The following is a 19,990-nucleotide window of genomic DNA, read 5'->3' as shown; positions in this document are numbered from 1 at the left end:
TGTTACGTTTTCTTCATCTCGTTAATTGTTTTTGTGTGTGTGTGTGTGTGTGTGTGTGTGTGTGTGTGTGTGTGTGTGTGTGTGTGTGTGTGTGTATATATATATATTTATATATATTTATTTATTTTTGCAGAAAAACTGAGAAAAACAACTTTTTGGGAAAAAATGTAAATACTGGATTACAGTTAGTGTTCATTATCAATGAAGACTTAAACCTCAGAGGGTTAATAAGCCTTATTTTCCATTTTATTAAAACGTGTCATGCCTAATAAATCTTTTCCCCGGTGCCCTTAATGATGAATTTTGACACCTCAGTAAAAATAAATAAAGATGTCATTTCTGATGCACACCCAGAACCAAATAAAAACCAATCTATCCCAGAGTATTCTTGTTCTAATGAACCGATGTTATTCTGTATGTACTCCTGGTCTCACAGTACAGCACCGACTGACTCCGACCAGAATAGAAGCAGGAGTGGGAGGCCAAACTGACCAAGACGACATGCACATCCACAAGTCTATAGGTTGAGAAATAAATCAGCTGGCAGCTTCATTAAATGGTACCTGCAAAACATCAGTGTCACCGCCAGTGGTGGAAGAGATGCCTCCAGCATGCTGGCTGGTTTTTAAGGAATGGTTCATGTGGGCAAAGGACACAGGAAGGTGAAAACCGAGTAAATAAAGACTATGATGGAGGAGTGCTTAAATGGTCTGTCAGTTCAGTCTGAAAAATATGATAATTTGGAGGGGTTAGTACTAAAAGGGAATTTTTTTTTAACAAGGAAGGTTATCACTGTGGACTTTGCAAACCATAAACTGTGGATGCCGCTCGACTGGAGCTGTTCTTTGTGTCATTGCCCTGTTGTAGGAGGAAACTGGCTCCAATGGAGCTCCAATGGCTTTAATGCAGAGGCCAGGTGATTGTGTCCAAATTATTTTAGTCAAGTCTGCACAGGTTTTCAGAATCAATAAGAACAGTGAACACAGGATAAAGCAGAGAAAAAAAACGATGGTTTGCAGACGACCTCGATGTGAAAAACCTCCACTGATTTGAGTTTGACATCATTTGTCAGTAAAGCATGCCAGCACTGGTGAACGGGATTGCTAGCTCGGAGGCATATGTTTCCAAGAGCTCAGACAACTTGGATCCACTTCTATGAATTGGATTCCCATCCCGGTTCTCAACTCTGCTCACAGCTTGTTAGAATGATATGAGCTAAATCACCATCAAGCAAAAGTCAATGTCTTGACTACATTCCTCGTCTTATTTGAAACTCATTTGATGAGTGAAAGTATGTTTTGTTTTTTTTAAATATTAGCAACATGAAATTTTCTGGGTGATCCTGAACTTTTGAGCAATAATTTATATTTTAACATTATTTCTTCACATGTATTTGAATCAAAGAGTGAAAAAAGACATGACATGTAGTGGGAAGAGAGTAGACGACAATACGAAGTAGGGCTGCCACAAACGATATTTTGAGTCGACTAGTCACCGATTATTTTTGCGATTAGTCGACTAATCAGATCATCATCCATTGGACGTAAAACTACAGCTTATTGCACCAGCAGCATCTGCTCTTATATAACTATCATTAGCTTACAGCTTTAAGTGTTAAGGTCTGTGCTAACTAAAAATAAAGACAAGATGATAGTTTATTAAATTTTAATGAAATTTGCAGATTGTTTCGGTGAAGTTTAATAAACTCCTTCTGATAATCAGTTGTCTGCTTGACGTTTATTCAGCTGTGTAAAAACTATAACTTTAATCTCAGACAAACCGATTTACTCAGGAACAAATAAAATACTAAAAAAAAAAGCCAAACAATAACATTTTAAGTTATCTAAGTGACTCATATATATTTAACCTGAGTAGCGAAAGACGGCGGTGGGTTTGAAAACGATTTGCCGGGAGTCCGGTGTTCTCACGGCGCTAGTGACCTAGCCCCCGGCTAGCTATCGAGCTAGTGGGTAACAGATGTCTCCGAAAACGTCGGAGCGCTTTTGAAAATATGTGGTGTCCTGATAAACTGAGCAGATATTTGAGGTTTACACAGCTACATTCTCGCCTGAAAATATGTTAAACGTTTATTTTGTGACCCAGAAAGAATAATAAGAGTAATATTAAAACTAACTAGCTGCCGCCATTGTTGGAAACTGAGCTGGGCCGCGCTATGAATTCTGGGACACAGCTGCTTCTTCTTCTTCTTCGGGGTTTAACGGCAGCTGGCATCCTTGTACATGCAGTGCTGCCATCTTCTGTTTCAGTCCGTTATTACACTCTTAAATCCTGCCACTTATTCCTGCGTCTTTTGTGATCTTACAAAGCTTCAAACGACGCCTCGACTATTAAAATCAGTCGTCGACGATTTTGATAGTCGACGTAATCGTGACTAGTCGACAAATCGTGGCAGCCCTAATACGAAGCATGCATGTGGACAGTGAGACTCAAACCAGGAACCTGCGCCAGTCAGCACTTGCATCCATGTGACATGAACACGCAGCTCTCAGGTTATTTAACTTTACTGTTTACTTTATATATTATGAGCGTGTGTTATTTATGTATGTCATCATCACTGTTCAGTATAATACTTGCTGTTTGGGTTGCACATGTTCGTGTGCTGTTTTTTTTTTCTTTTTGTGGAAATCAACTGTTCTAAGATGATTTACAGGTTCATTACAAAAATAATCAGCATGTTTATTAAAGGGTTTATGCACACGTTCTTTGAACATTTATCTTGCTCACACAGTATAATGAAAATACACCAGTGCAGGTTACAAAAACAAAACAAAAGAACAAATCCATACAATCAGTGGTTAGTGTGTACTGGTCTATCGTGTGTGCAGGTAGTCTGCCCTGCTGTAATGCTGGCAGGTTGGAATCAGTTTCTGAGGAAGCAGATACGTCTATCCTGGTTTCTGGTTGTCAACCAGGTCGTCGTCAGTCTGCCGTTATTATTCCAAATAACACTGGTCCAAGCATGCTACTGGGAAGAAATTTATATTTGAGAATCCTAGTCAGGCTGCTGACCAAACTGTGGTGCCTTTTACAAGGTTGGGTGTGTTTGACAGAGTGGTCATTTGGGATTAGCTGGATAAAGGCATTGTCACTTCTTTTTGCGTTTTGAGACACAGGACGACGCTATAATCAGTCAGGTGTGACCCAATCCCACAAGTTGGCGACCCTACATGCATTAGTACGACTAGTTTTATTAGTAGAGAAAAGCTCCTTCCAAATTTGGATTTTCCAAATAAATCCATCAGAGAAAGATCATACATGCCAGGCTCCTTGCTCTTATTTTGAAAATTCAGTAGCTGCTAACCAGCTAGCCCTGGCACTTCCCCCTCCTGTGACTACTCTTGTAGCGGTCCTTGAGCTTAATTAGCTGCTCCAACTCCACCATCTTGGACTGCTGCTGGGAACAGTAGTCCTCCACCTGCTTTGGAGGTCGACTGTGAGCTGGAGTATCACTCAAACCGGACCCTGCAGCAGGTGGAGATCTGGTTCTTGTGCACAGAGCAAACAGCTGCAGTCCGAAATGGTGAAGCAGGACGAGAGACTCACTGAAGAAGCACCTCAATATATTAATCATTTATTATTGTCACAAAGTACCCGGCAAACATAATATTTGCAGAGGATAAACTTAATTATTTTTCACTGCTTAATATTTTACTGAGAAAGCTTGTGCAGTGTGAAATGAGCTGCACAAACACACTGTATATGTAGGGGAAACAGATGACGTTCTTCTAGCCTTGTATTAACTAATCACATTACATAACTCCACATCAATGCAAATTAAAGGTAGATTGTGATGCATTCACTGTGAGGAGCTCTGCTCCTTCTTTTTACCTTAATGAACGCATAGCCGGCTCCGTTGTCTGTGATGGTGAGGCCCAGAGCATCTTCCGATTTATAGACTTCTACCTCTTTTTTTAACCCTCTAACGTGGGCGAAGATAAAATCCTCGAGGCCGATCTGCCCCCCCAACAGCTTATCCATGTCTATCTTGTGTGTGTTGAGAGTGCAGAAGAGGATCTGTAGACAGAAAAGAAGCAGGAACATCATTAATATGTCACATGTGAGATGAGGTCCATCCAAGTCTGCATCTCGTATAATTAAAAATTATTTGAAAAAATAATTTCTGTTTTTAATCACAGCATGAAAATTGAGCTGAACTCCAAAATCAAAGTTGCTGGAGTGTAGATGACTGAGCTCTGTGTCACTGTGCTAAATGCAGAAGTCATCAGGGAGCTCTGTGTTCATAGCAGCTGCTAAGTTATGCGGTTATGCCCTCTGCCACCCCACGGTGAAATCGGTGATAGTCCGAGCTGCATTTTAAATCGTGTTTGAAGCAAATGGGGGAAATGACGTTTACTCCTGTGTAGCTTCACACCTCACCAGGACAGAAAGAAGGGCAACACGATCACCAGAAACATGATAGACCAGAAGGAGCCTGATTTAACTCCTCTTCAGACAGAAGCTGGACAGTGAGACCCAGGAGGAAGAGTCCAGTGCTTGTGAATCATTTATCCTGCTCTGACTCACCTACACAGACATTTAAGCTGGAGCTAAGTTCTGCTTTTATCCAGATTTATTACCAGCGCTCATATTAAAGTGGTGCATCATTCTTCGACTGCGGGATCAGCTTTGCAAGAGAAAATGATCCAGGATTCAGAGGCTGACTTGCAGATCGGGAATGTTTCGTACAGATTTATCTGCAGGATGACCTTTGTGCACCAATCAGTCACTGGCAGTGAGGCTGACCTTGTTTGGGCCTCTTTGTCCTCCTGTGTACCGACAAGTGCTATTCACACACGCATTGGCTGACGTGGCCTCTTTTGGTTGCCTTGGGTTACCAGACTATAAAAGAATTTGATTATAATGGAGGGAGGCCAGTGGAGGAGAAGGCAGAGAGAAAAAGTAGAAGTACAGGAGAAGGGGAGGCGATGGGTGTACTGTAGCTTAATTGACAGCTATTTTTTTTTTAAACCCCCCCACCCAGCCCAGGCCAGGGTGTTACCCCCGCATGGGTGGGAGGACTGGCAGCAAACGCCTACGCCCGATTACCGAGGCTGCCGCCTGCATTAAGCTGCTTCTGTTAGAGGCAGGCAGCTCTCAGCACTCCTCTCCTCCTGCTGGGCCGCCTGCTGACGCTGCGAGTGTCGCTACTTTGCGATGAGCAGCATCACGCGCTCACGCACAGCCTCTACTCTGACGCCCTGACTCACAAGAACAGATACTACACCTCCCATGGCCTTTGCCACGCTCACCAAAGCCCCGATAACCACATGGAAAAAGGGCAAGTCAAAAGAGAGGCGCTGCAATCTGCTCAGCATCATCCAAGACAAAGCTAGTCATGTGTCCTTAACAAGAGGATTAAAAACTCACTGAATCAGATTTAAGTTACAATTTAGAGACAAAACTGTGTCGCAGATCAATTCTTTGTGGTAATATAATGCAGGTAGTTTGTGTAAGAAAACATTTCAGTTGATATACGATAACATACGATATACTCGTTTTCTCTACTGATTTTTGCTTTTAAATAAATTATCTGCACTCAAAAGTCTAAATTGTTGACATTTCGATAAAGAGTAACAAATATATACATATACCTACCACGGGCATTTTCAATCAACGTCTGCATAAAATCACACAGAAGCTGAAAAGTCAAACTACTCATAAATATTTAAAACCCTGAACCATTGACATCTGTATCTAGTTTGTATCTTTTCTTTTTTTCTTTTTAAAACTATCATTAAGCTATAATTTTTGTTTAAAAAAACAAAACAAAAGCTACTCTTGTAGAGTCCAGGAATAAAAGCATGGAAATATGGATAATAAAACCACTTTAATATAGATGGAAATAGACGTGTGACTAACCGGCTATTAACAGAGAAAGAGAGCAGCTGAAATGAGAAAATAACAATTTCCACCTTTTGTTCTCCACATCTAGACTGTATGAATCAGATCTATTATCCTCGCTTTTAAAAAAAAATATATAGAAGGTAAGTCTAGAAAAATAGAGCCCCCTAATTGCACCTGCCTCTGAAGTATACCCCGGCATTGAAGCAGTATTGACTCAAAGCTTAGGAAACCTGTTTCTTTGGCAACTGAACCGCTGCCAATTTACAGCCTCTTCAGCTAGCCTCTGGTCTTTTAACGGCAGAGCCGAGGGTCAGAAAGATTACAGAGGAAGCATCAAGCTCAAAGTGGGATCTCACTCATACGTAACGCCTTCATAAGCTGCTGTGTTTTTTTTTTTACACTTTCCATCTTCTGCTGTTACTTTTTTGCATTTTTAGGGCTTAACTGGGAATGCTGAGCTAAGCTCTGTGTATTGTGGTGTGGCTGTTTTCCAGCAGGAAACCACATCCATCAGCATTTAGGCCTGTGTAATCATTTACCTAACTGCGGATGTGAGACTCTTCAGGATAAAGGCTGAGGGAGGGGTGATTTTGGAAAGGTGGTGCAGAAAAAGCATAGTTTATTATGAAAAGCCTGTTTTTAATTAACTGAAACATGATCTTTCTGATCCCGGCTGACAAACAATCCAGCCCTGATCGTGGGGTCCAGAGTGGAGAAGGCAGATGGTCATTCTGAGTCAAATCAGCACCGGTTTTTTGCTCAACTGCCTCAGATTGTAGCATAATATTTTTATGCTACAAAGTCTGAACATATCTATTGAGTGTGGGAAATCTTAGCTTCTTATATTCAATTGTTTTCAACATATATTTGGATTAATGGTCTTTGGATCCCCCATCACAACACTTTACTGGGGGATACTTTAGGCTGGACACCATCACACATTTTGGATATCTTACAAGCAAACACCAAATCTTTCCAGAAAAGTCAAATTGAAGATGTTTTTTTTAAATACCACAATGAACTTGAATTAAAATACTTCAACTACTTCTACCATCTTTAAACTAGTTCTTTCTACAGGTCTTCAATTTCCAAGTAAATTCAAGTTCTCAGGATTCAATGTTGAACTTCAGCTACTCTTTCTTTTCCGATTGCTAAGTCCATTTAAGTTTTGGATGACATACCTTTAGTAGTTTTATAGATAAAGTGATTTGAAAAAATTAAATAAAATAAATAACTTCTGAGAAAAGGCTGGAAAAACCACCAAAGTCTCCAGAGAATTATTATTATTATTATTAGCAAACTAATAAGTATGGAAAGCTAACATTTGGTATCATCACTTCTCTTTTTTTCTGTTGTCCCAATTCACAACATCAGTTGTTTATTTTACCTGCATATGTCACATTAATTGAACTTATTTTCACTCTTGCTGTCCACGTCCCAACAGTCGGGCCAACCTCACAATATTAGACCTGCTTTTTACAGTAATCTGATCCCTGATGTTTTGCCTCACAGATATTACTTTAAATACACTGGCCTCATAATTTAAATATAACCATCCGCCACTTTGACACCACACACATGACAGAAAATAAAGAAAAGCAGGATAGGTCCCTCTTTAAAAGCATGTGCTGACTAGAATACTTAAACTGGCATTAGTTCATGGGGATGGACGGGTAACGTAGGTTTATTTTAATGTAAACAAATAGATGTAAATGTTCTTTTAAGGAACATTTCATTTACAAAACAGATGAGCAGCCTTGGCTATCTTAAACACTGCCTTTATTTGATAGAGAAGGACAGGAAAGTGGGGGAGGAAGACGTGCAGCAAAGGGTTTGGACTCAAACTCAGCCTTGGGGAATACGATCACCTGCTCAAGCAGAGTTAAACTGGTGCCTAGCTTGAAATGGCTTTTAAAGAAATTCTTCCATTCATATTCACATCTGTGTAGCAATGCTAACATCACCTGACTGGGAGTATTAGTACATTCTACTGAAAACCGTCAGGTTACTGTGACCCAACTGCAGCTTCCACATTTATAAAACCATCTTAGTGTGCCACTTTGGAGCGTCCAGCTTTCAGTCAACACGTCTGACAGCCCTGCTCTGGACGGAAAACAGATTCGATTTTTATACAGTGTGAAAGTGCACTGAAAATAAATCATGTTTACCTCTCAGGTTAAAGATTAACCTTGAGGAAGACTGTTCATTGATGTTGAAACACATTCTTAGCTTGATGTGAAACCTGGACAATAAGTTTCCATTTAAGTGTCTCTAATTTCCTGAGAATAAGCTGTATTAGTTGAAATTAAGCCAAGTTTAGCTGGTTTATTGGTGAAGAATAATTGATGAGAAACAGTCCACAGATACCTGGATGTGTTTTGTTTTTGTTTTTTTAAATCCACTGCTTCAGAGAGCTCACGGCCTACAGACTCGTTATAGCTGTGAAAGGCTGTTAAACAACCTGAGGTTCAACTCTCCTCTGGCGCACCACCACACCCATCATAGATGATAACGAAAACTAGTTTTCTTTTCACCCGTGGCTGTTTTTGTCTCCACTCGGTTCCTCCAGAGATGCCGATGGAAAAATGAAGTTGCCGTGACAACAACTCCACCACAGCTGGTAAACAACCACTTAAGTCGCTTAAAAACAAGCTGTGGTCCAGTGAAGAGTGAGCACACACCTGGGGTCTGTTTCTCCAGCTTTGCACTCCTCGTTAGCTCGTTTCTTGCGGGCATGCGATGAGCACACAGACAAGAGTTCCTGCTGATTTGCTTATCACATGTGTAATGAACCACTATTACCAGTAAGCTCATGTTCCCTGGAATCGTGTTGCAGGATCATTTAAATGCATGTTATTAGAAAGCAAAGCTGGGGGTGTTTAACTTGGCCAGGTCGCTCTTATAATACTGATCCCACTGGGACGTCCCGATAACAGTTTCAGCTCAAGAGGATTGATCGTTATGAAGGTTAAAAAATAAACTTTGGGGAAATAACCCACCAGCTGTGAATAAGTTACCCAAATAAAAAAAAACAAACAAAGCCTTAAATTAATCCCTGCTGAAAAGACTTAGCTAAATAATGATCATTATATGCTTCATAAAAACAAGTGGCAGATCTGATGGCCAGGATCCAAGTGGCCAACTACTGTATAAATATTGTACTTTCACAATGTACTTACAAGGATCAGATGTGAGGCGAAGAGTGTATTTGTGTGGCGTCTAATGCCAAGATTGGTCCCAATAAATCCAACCTAAATCTTGGCATTGCTCATAAACTGCACTGTGTTGGCACATTTCTTCTTGTGCGACTCACCTGTGTTGATTTCTATAAACTAAAGCTAATCAAACAATATAAATTATTATTACTATTGCAGTCGGACGACCGCTGGCCACTTTCTGACGTTAAAAACCTCTGGTTGCCTAGGTAACCCACTAGTGCATTTACTATAAGTCAATCAACAGCATACTGCGCCCTCATTGGCAGCTCAAAGTCGTTGAATCTCATTCGCTTTCTGTGCGCTCTCTTGCTTTATCAGCATACATCTTCATAGTAACTTGGTGCAGAGATAAGAGGGCAACACATGCAAAACTGCTGCTTGCTTACCAGACAGTTCTTTGGAAAACAGCGCGAGCATTCCCGGGAAATGCCTCAGACCTCCGGACAGTAAAAAGGTCTGAATCGATAAGTAATAGAGATTCTTAAAAAAACAACAACAACAAAAACAACATATTTTTTTTGTGCACTTTTCCTGTCTTCTGCAACAAGTTTAAATGTTATTATTCTATAAGCCTCAATATTAACTATTTGAACAAGCTGACCTTATAATAAACTTGTAACTAAGCCCACATTTGGATTCTTTACCCACAGACCTTTAAAAATAAGCCCCAAACTGTCTGGCACTCACATAAACGCAAATTTACTGTAATTAATCCGATCCTCCTGTGTCTTAGTGACAGAGCTCCGATACTGGTAAATTGTATTTGTGGACTTTCCTTTCTGGGGTTAGACTTTATTAGTACAGCAGCTCTATCCAGTCTTTAGTGACATAAACACTTTAAGCACACGTCACTTTTTGATTCTGCTTTGTTTTTGTTTTATTCACTCTTTCATTCAAGTAGTAGTTTGTCAGTAAAGCTCATCTTATCTCATCTTATGCGAGCTGTGTTGTTTTTCAGCCCATATTTTTGTTTATTCTCCTCACATGATTTACAGTTTGATCATCTCAGAATAATCTGTCATTCAGCTGGGGAAAAAAAAAAAAAAAAAAAATCACTGACTTATTGAACTGATAACCACATTCGTGTGAGTACTCAGCCTGACTGATAATGCCAGGGTAAATGAACACAGATAAAGAAAAGATAACCTGGCTATGTTGAGCTTGCTTCATAGTAAAGGGCCTGCGATCACCCTATTTATAACATTGAGTGGCAGAAATAAGTTAAAGATTTTAGATAAGAGTTAAAAAAAAATGCACTGATAGGGAAACATGTTCACTTCAAAAAGCACTCATTCCTCATTTCCTGTATGCAGGTTTGGTTGGTTTGCATACTGTTGAGGTAACAAGTCTGCACTATTTCTCACAATTCGATTAAAAACAAAAAACAAAGAAGAAGAAGAAGGACTTTTATGCATGAATAAAAGACCTACTAAGCCTTCTAATCCATGTCATTTTAATATGGGACAAACAGTCTACAACTGGGCAACCTGAACTGCTGTTTATCCTGACTTGGCTTGTTTTTTATGACCTCCAGGAAGTGAGTGCTGGAGCCTAGCTAACACAAACAACAGACTCAAGCCCAATCAAATAAGATTGTTTCACCTAATCCCCCTACTACACCACCACTACCCTCCACCAGCAGCACCAGATTAAGAAACGTCTGGCTGTGAACTACCTGGAGGAAAACAAAAACAACAAGGCATACGTCCATTTCGCACGACCGTAGCCCAGATATTCAAACTACAGGCAAATGGCTGAGTGCTTTCTGCTCATCAGGTGGACAAGAAGCAACGTCACAGGGCCACACCTGAGGCTGTAACTCACTGCGGGTGTAAGTCCAATAAACAGACTTTGACCTGAGCTGAACGAGCACGTCAAGATTGTAATATCATATTGGTGTATCATTTGTGGCTCATAACACGCATGCACACTTATCTTAGTCATCATAAAGCGTTTGCTTTAGTATGCGTTTAGCCATTTTTTATTTCGATTCCAGTTTGTTTGTTTTTTAATCTTCCTCTGCTCTTTGCTTTCTAGATCAAGTTACTGATTCTCGGCTTTAGTGTGAGAAAAAAAGTAACAAAGTTATTCCTCAGACATGAATGTGAATGTGACTTGGACAATATGACTTCGTTCAGCAAAAGCCATAGATGAAAGTTCAGTGAATGCCTGTCACCTGACCCACTCAGAATCAGCTGTACAACGACCAAACTGCACAAGTTTCATGTCTGCGATGCAGAGGAACAGAAACAAGCAGTGGTACCCTTAATGTGTCATCCTGTTTCTGATAATTTACCAGAGAAAACACCAATTAGGGTACTAGAGGTATGTGACGAAATTGCCACTTATTTTTATTTACCACTGAGAGAACATATAGATGTCTCATTACGTTTAGATCTTTGATCTGGTACTCTAGTTCCAATTAAATCGAACTAATTAATTTTCCCTCTTGGTGCGGTTTGTTCGTGTAGGTGTAAACACAGTTATCGCACTCAGGTTTGGACCAAAACAACCACACGAGACCCTTTGGAGTGAGTGGTCTCGGTGTGGTTCCAAACGAACTTCGGAGTGGTTCATGTTTGGTGTGAACGTGATCTGATTCGAACTAAAATACCAGGTTTACGGTACAAGTTTGGGCTAAAAATGTCCTGTATTGTTTGTACTCTGAATGCAGGAAGATGCTAAAGATATTAAAAAGTCTGCACAAGCCGTGAAAGGAACGTAAATTCTCAGCGTTGTCTAATAGTCCAGAACACGTCACCTTCTCCCTGAATTTACTTTTGTTGCTCCCGTCCCAGAATCATCTGGCCAATGAGCGGCCTGAACATCCTCACGTGGTTTGTAGTGATGCATTTTGGTTTGCTCATAGTCAACTTAGATTTTTCTCTGCGTGAAAACAAACCAAACCAGGAGAAAAATGCACAAGTTTACAAACTCATCAAAACGATTTTGGACCAGAGTAAACATAGGTGTGAAAACGGCTTAAGAGTAGGGTGGGGCAGGTTTGAGATGTGTGTTTAAACTGTTTTCTTATCTTGGTTTATAGTCTGTACTGTGGTAAAAAATATAATAAAAAAAGACTCTTGAAGAAAAATTTGAGATTCTATTTACTCAAGTTGTACAAAGTTGTGGTTTAGTTTAGTTTCAAGCAGTTTTACAAAAGCAAAAACTGATATTTTTTTTTTTGCTTTTGATCACAATGTCATGAAAACAGGATATAAAACTGATTTTGTTGCAGGCTTTTAACAGAGTTTAAATCCGTTTTACAATCCTGAAAATTTCACGTAGCCATCTCCTGTATGTAACGATTCATGTGGGCTAAAAAAATGACTGCAAATATTCAAAGTGTGATGGCAAAATTTTGCATGGCTTTGTAACATATAGTCAAGTTATTGTACAAGAGGGGGGAGGAATCAGCTGATTTTGAGTGGGTCAGGTGGGAAACGCTGAATGATTTTCCATGAAATGACCCAGCTTCCAATTAAAAGCACAACAACAGAGGCTCAGAGTGAACTGAGACATGCCTTAATGCAACCGTTTCTTGGAAAGAAATGTGTAACCTATTATAGGCACAACAAGGAAGACAACACCACTGTTCATACTGTTCATGACATAATTTGTATCTGATTGAGCCAAGATCTCATGTAACCTCACAGAGCGACTGGTTTACAAACAACCACAGTCTGTGCAGCTCCAAATAAATCAGCTTACATTATTTAGTCCTCCATAACTTCATTTACAAGGATGGTTGACTTTAAAGTATAAAAATATAGATTCGATTTAACAGTTTAGCCAAAACATAACTGAATAAACATAAAAGAAAGAGTATAAAATGAATCGAACTAGCTGCACAGCTGTGACAACTCAAAAAACATTCTGATGTCCAAAAATTTAAGCAACACAATTACCCTAAAAATTACCTGAAAACACGACTTGACTCGCTCATATTTTAACCTTTAAAAAACAAACATGTAACTATTTAGTGGCTTATAAAAACATAAGACTACGCCTTTCAAAAAAGCAAAAAATGTTATGTTGATATGAAATCCAAAGATCCAAAGGTCTTTATGACAGCTAAACCAGATGGCACATCCAATAACGGCTGATAGTCGGTTTTGAGTGCCAACTGCATTTGACAGTTTAGCAATACCTAAAATCTCACAGCCTCTTGATGTACTCTTCAGGAAATGCTCACATCTCTTAAAGCGGCATGAAACAGCTCTTTCTGGCAGAGAAATACACCTCGGTGCCACTACCATCAAGTACTTCCAGACAAAACTGGACTGAAAACTGCAAAATCATTTTATTTTTCCTCACAGAAAATGTTCATTCACTCAAAGCTCAAGCACAAAACTCTCCCGGTTAAATCATCAGTCCCAGTGATAAACAGCTCTACTACAATATTTTGGATTCTCTGGTCAAAAGTCACAGGTATAGGTTTGAGAGAGCTTTATTTTAGTGGAGAAAACCAGCCAAGCATTGCATACAGATCATTGTCAAAACTGAAAAATCTGTCATTTTAATGGCTAAAGGTCCTGAGGGGCTTATTGTAAATTGTAACTCATGCAAAGCTACTCTAGCACCGTCCAGAAAATAAAATATCAAGCTAGCACAATAGGTCAACGTTAATTAAAGCTGAAGACTAAAACATAAAACCTGTTGGTTATATCATCCATTTGGGTGGGGTGACACCAAGCTCCGTTATATTTCAGAAAACAATTACATAAACTGGTCTTAGACTTCTCTAAGTGTCATCCCCTTTTGTAGATCTCCATCAGAGAACACTGACTAGCTGATGTTGAACAGTAAAATGTCCTGTCTGCTGTGTGCTTTAGAAATGCATAAAATAAAATACTAAACATGGTATATAAATAAAATGTATTAAGGTTACGATTACGCCGTATTCAGAGTGTACACTCCCAGATAAAAGATATCACTGTTAATTTAATAGAGAGCTAAACAAAGGTGAAATAATACATGATATTTTTTTTTTTGTTAAATCTTGGAAACGTTGGAGAAAAAAAAATCAGTTAGACTTTAGCTGTAATGGCCTTTTTTAAAATCTTTGTTTGTTGAGGGGGAGATTTGTGGGTAATTTACAGACAAAACACTTTGATGTCACAAGGAAAAACATTAATGATAATTTGGGCAAATTAGTTGAATCAGGGCTTTTCTAAATTCCCCATAGATGTGAATGTGAGTATGGATGGTTGTCCTTCACTCTGTGTTAGCCAGCGCCTACCGCGCCTATCACCCTATGGTAGCTGGGATAGGCTCCAGCCCCCCGCAACACTGATAAGGATAAGCGGAAGAGAATGAATGGATGGATAATTCGGGCAAATGCAGCAAAATAAGATATTATACAGCAACCATACTGAATAATATTGTCTGACATTCTTACTTTGCTCCTGTAAAGCAAAACTTTTTTTGGCTTTAAATTAGCATTACTGCTGTCTTTTGCTGATCCTGTTACCAGCCACGTTCAGACTGCAGTGCAACAAGGTTTGGTGGTGTTTACGGAAGGAGGAGGCCATGGGCAGAGCTGCTTCCCTGGGTCCTCTGGGACAATTTATCTGCTTAGATTTGAGGCTGTGCCCACTGTGCCGGACACGAGGGACTTCCTGTGGTTAAAAACCGTGGAGTCCATGAAACATTATCACATCTAACTCCCTCACTCTGTCTCCATTTAAATGTCACAGGTCTGATTGATAAGACATTTTGTAAATAAAAAGCCAGAAAAGAAATGTACTGGCTTTCTTTATATTCGTTTACAGTAAAAGAGAAATGGTTAATGAGTACCTAAAAACACTCATGGCTGCTATCAATGTGAGATAACTGCTTAACGGCATAACTTAGTATGTTGACATTGAGTAATTTTTTTTCCTGTGCTACCTGCTAGGCAAGCATTGAGGCATTAGCAGGAAATAACTCTTTATCTCTCAGTGTGACAGCAAACTAAATAAACTAGCGTCAATGTGAATCTCCGGTGATCCCTGTAGTGCAGGTTTTCTCTCGTCACCCTTTACGTGGTCATAAAACAAGTCACAGAGGAGCAGGTTTGAGGCTGGTACTTAATAAGCGCAGTGAGAGTTCAGTCTCTGAACGTGCTGTGAGGCAGTTGTTGTAATGAGACAAGTTCAAACAGAGGGAGGAGATTCCTCACCGAGGGTCATTTATGGACGTGACGGGACAAATACCATTTAGACACAAAAACTGAGGGATTAAGATTAATTAAAGATAGTTTTATTCCATCAAGTCAGAGTTTCAGAGGAGCGGCACGCCATTATCAGGAGTATATCTACACATGACGTGATTCACTGTATACCAATGCTACTGAAACAAATTCCTTTCCAGTTACTGCGCGCCTGTTGAATGAGGTGGTTGTAATTGTTGTGTAACGTAATCTGTCTCGATACAGCTTCATGTCGCCATGCATCATCCTCTGAAGGAGGAAGGAGTGCGTTTCTGTCAGCGTGAATGTTAAACTGGAGCTTAAAATGAGTTGGTTTGCACTCACTAGTTTATCACTTTTAAACTTTTTTCCACCATGTTTGACTTTAATTCCTATTCTTCAGTACAAAGATGTGCATATACTCCCATATCATAAGTTCTGCCTACAATGTTGACATGCAGTGTTTGTTATGTCTGTGCTGAGCTAGAAGAAATGCAATTTCAGTCTACTTTGCACTCCTTGTTGCATGCCAATTTTGAAGCCATTTTAAAGGTACCAGTTATTAAAATACAACCCTGAAGAAAAGTTTGTTTTTTTTTAATGGAAAGGCAAACAACAGACTTATGGTCTCATACTTGTTCTTTCTTGATCAGCACTTTATTGCTTATCCAATAATTGTTACATTTGAACAAAGCTCATATAGGCTTCACACTTTCTCCTCATGCTGGAAGAAAACTTTTTAGGGCAGCAAACAACAGGATATTTGACTTATTTTAATTTAAGACAATGTGTTTTATCTTATTTCAATTTAACACTTTTTAATTTAACGTAAAACTTTTTTTTTTTAGTTAGTTTATTTTCAAATTCTTCAGTTCCTGAAGGAGCTGCATAGTTTTTACAAATTGCATGGTTCAGAATAGCTAGAACTGTACTGTTGTCCCCAGATGGTTGTATTCAGTTAAGCTGGACTAGACTGTAATACAAACAGTTCAGTTTGTCAGCAATAAAACTGACTGAAGTGAGAGAAAGACTGAGGACTTTGTTATTAGATAAAATGAATACTGATAAAGTTAACCTTTGTGGGCAGAATCTGCAGGCGAAAAAAGGTGATAAATCGCAATAATAGCTTATCGTGAGTTAAGTGTTGTGATAATATCGTATCGTCGTACCTCTAAAAACCACCCAAATGCTAAGTGAATATTTAAATTAGCCTTTTATTAAACTGGAACCAAAAATAATGAACAGGATTTTTATATATTTTTTTCCTTCTAAGACGTGGACGCCCAGCTTGAGATGATCTGTGGGTCAGATCTGGTTTAAGGTCTGCCACACTGATGCTGCAAGAGATGTATGTAGCCACTGTTACGTCACCGACTGGCTTGTGAAGCTTGAGCTGAAGGTTTTCAGTATTTCAATATTTCACCTCATATAAAAAAAGCTTCACGCTGCGTAATAAAACCCATCACCTGACACCTACACTATCAAAACGGTCACTACTCCATTTGTAGGAAGCTGTGTTTCAACTTCCTTTATATAGAGGCAGGAGAGGAAGAAAATGAGCAAAATCGTAGGACTTCAGGGTCCGCTCTGAAAATATGTTCCTGAAATTTTTATTCCAGCTTCTGGATGTATTCCCCCTTGCCCTGCAGGCTTTTAGGAGTAAATATCTGTGGGTTTCCAATGCCAGAAGGCCTAATATCAAAAACTAGTGATTGAAAAAAAAAAAAATCACGGGGAAATTCTTTTTAATAAGAACAATGGGGAAAGGAGCCAAGAACGGTTCTCCATAGACTTCTGTAGAACCGTGAGTCTTTGAGTCGCACCCTGCTGGGTACTAATGCACTTCCACACAGGATTCCCTTTTCAGACTCAGACGCTACACCCATCGAGTTGGGTGTTAACATATTCAAATAGCATCAAGCTGAAAGCCAGAACCCAAGACGTCCTGGCAGGTGATTTCGGTTTAACGACATGATGGATGTTATGCACTTTACCCGTCAGGTAAACAAAAGACACAAATGCCACTAACGCTTTCCTTTTAAAACCAGAGCTTAAACTGTACAACTTCAGAGGAGGACGTAGAACACACTTTTGTCTTGAGAGCTTTCGTGTTTTACCGCAATAAAACAGCATCTAAAAATAGATGCATGTTCATTTGTAAGGCATCCAGTGACTGCATGTAGCACCCATGGTTTTACAGGGTTTAAGGTGTACAGAGTAGTACACAAGAGTGAGCAGGGTGTGTCTTTACAAACATGAGGCAATCATAGACTTTTAATGGCCACAACGCAATTACACTCTCAGAAAAGCCACTTATAAAAAGTGTTTAGCCCAACCTGAAAGAAGCAATGAGATCTTTAAGAGTGGAAGGGGAAGTCCTTATTCTGAAGAGGAAGTCTCTGTAATTGTAAAACAACAAAAAACTAGTAATCTACTGGATTATATACACTGGTGATGTGAATAGTTGAGAAAATAAGTCAGTCTTGACATAGAAATAGGAGTTTGGAAATAAGTTTCTATGGTTTTGATATTGTGTCATTCCTCATATGGTTTATTTTGATTTTATATGTCTTGTTGACATGTCTGGGACTGTATTTGTGTCCATCTATTTTGGTTTTCTTCTTTGTTTTTTAAATTTTATATGTTCTGATAATCATGTCAGGTGTGTTTTGTTTGTCACACATTTACGACATCGTGAGCTGGAAGAAAGATCATTTCCGTAACTCAAAGTACTATTTATTCCTAAATACTTCCTGCCAACAAAGTCCTGCATTTACACTACTGTTGTGTATATGTAAACCATTTTCAGGGGCTCATAGCATAAACCTTGAAAAAGTTCAGCTACACTTTTTAAAAAATTTGAAAAGTACTTTTTCCCCTAATTTCTTAACTTTCTGAAATATTGGATCAGTGATTTCCTTTGAACCCTCCCAAGTATTTAAGTTAAATTACCTGTCAGGTTTAAAGGGCAAAACATTCGTGTTTTCCTAAACATCTACCAAGTATGCTAGCATACTTCACGTACTCCCTGTAAAATCCAGCTTCAACACCTAAACGCAGCGCTAAATCACTGACACCCCCCACCCTTCCTGTGACAACAGGTGAGATCTTACCTCAGGTGGAGTTATATTAAACACCTCTGCTATCTTCGCGTACAACTCCTTGACATTGCCAAATCCCTCGATCCTGCCGGTGGGACTTCCGTGCGCCAGCTGCGTGTGGAAGACCAGTTTGGGCCGCAGGTTGGCAGGTGGCGCCGGGAGCCCCGCTCCATTCACCGCGGATTTACTCAAGCTCCCCGCACCTGTGTGCCCGCCGCTGACAACTTCGTTTTCCACCAAATGCTCCTTTGTTGACTTGTTTTTCTTCTTCCATGGTCCCAACGGCATTTTTTTTCTTATTTCGGGTTATCTTTTTCGATGTGGGATGAAAAAATCCGAGCCTCTGCTATAACATTGAAGTAGCTAACCTGTTGAGTTCGTGTTCTCCTTTATTTGCTTCCTCCTTCCCTAAAAGCCTTTCTTCATTCCTTCCACCACTCTTCCTCTCCTCAGCTGGCCACTTCTTTAACTTTGTTCTTCGATAGCGACTCGGCCCTCGCTTGCAAATAAACCGTGTAAATATTCAACAGGTAGGGGGGTGAGTTGGATAAGCCCTGATACAACCTGCCGCCGCTGCCCGGTCCTCGGCTAACAATAGCTGCTCTGTATGCCTATCAGCATGCCCTGGGACGCAGGCGCAGTGGGACGAACCAGGGCTCAAGAGGGAGGGAAGGATCCCTGGTGCACCTGTACGGCAGCACAGGGAGGAGCGTCACTTTTTTCAATTATTCAGCCTTTACCAAGACTTTACTCAAACCAAAACAGTAAGTCTAATACTAAAACTTTCCAAACGTGCCCAAATATGACTGAAACCCCGCTCTAAATGTGCGTTTTTGTCACATTTTCTCAGAGAAATATGTTTAAAGGTAGCATTACTTTGTCACAGAGGAACTGTAAAAAAGGAGGGAACCATTACTTTAATCATGAGGGCAATCACGTGATTTTTCTTGTTTAGAAAATGCCAATATTTATACACAAAAAAAGCAACGTGCCAAATTTAGCAAGTAATCATGTTATTATTACAGCTCCTACCTGACGGCACAATGAAGCTGACCTCTAGTGGAGGTCCCCTGGAGGTTTATCCAGTGTCTTTATGTTGGATGAATTCGAAATCAAAAATAGCGTGTTTTAGTATTATTTTCTGACATTGTCTTCAAATGTTGTATTTTCCTAACTTTTCTACTGACGACAGTACAGGATAGAATAAAAACAGGCTTTATGTCCAGTGTTGTTGATGTCATGATATTACAGTGCACTCACATAAAGGCTGTTCTGTCAGTAAAAGCCTAATAAGACTTTCGTTGAAGATGCAGAGGTAATTTCATGACACAAATCAGTGATGCAGATTTAAAAGACACTAACTGAAATACAGCAAAAGTTCAAACTGTTAACCTGATGATGCAGGGACACTGTTGTGACTTAAAAAGTGTCTGCTTGTTTTTATTTGCTCTCTAAATAGCGAAAAAGGTAATGTTTGCTCATTTTAAGTATTTCTCTGAATGTAATCATCTGCAACGAGTTGGAGTATTAGCAGCGTTTTCAGTTTTGCTTTGTTTCTTTGGACTTTTTTTAAGCCCCTGACACTGAACATCCACTTCTAGAGTTTCAAAGTGACACGGACTGTACCACACTAT

General features: G+C 39.6%; 1 protein-coding gene across 1 annotated transcript in view; it reads right to left on the bottom strand.

Annotated features, from left to right (window-relative positions):
- Positions 1-19,019, bottom strand: part of gipc2 (GIPC PDZ domain containing family, member 2) — a 22,940-nt gene extending 3,921 nt beyond the window's left edge. Inside the window, exons 1-2 of the mRNA XM_005924564.3 lie at positions 18,369-19,019; positions 3,850-4,035 (exon numbers count right to left, since the gene is read on the bottom strand). Of these exons, the coding sequence (XP_005924626.1) occupies positions 3,850-4,035; positions 18,369-18,644 (462 nt within the window). The 5' untranslated portion in view covers positions 18,645-19,019. The remainder of the gene's footprint in view (positions 1-3,849; positions 4,036-18,368) is intronic.
- Between the last annotated feature and the right edge of the window lie 971 nt (positions 19,020-19,990).

The sequence above is a fragment of the Haplochromis burtoni genome, unplaced genomic scaffold (genome assembly GCF_018398535.1).
Source record: "Haplochromis burtoni strain Fernald_Lab_line unplaced genomic scaffold, NCSU_Asbu1 Contig_78, whole genome shotgun sequence".
In the NCBI taxonomy this organism is placed as follows: Eukaryota; Metazoa; Chordata; class Actinopteri; order Cichliformes; family Cichlidae; genus Haplochromis; species Haplochromis burtoni.
Note: the sequence above shows the minus strand (reverse complement) of the source record. Positions and strands in the feature narration are given on the sequence as shown.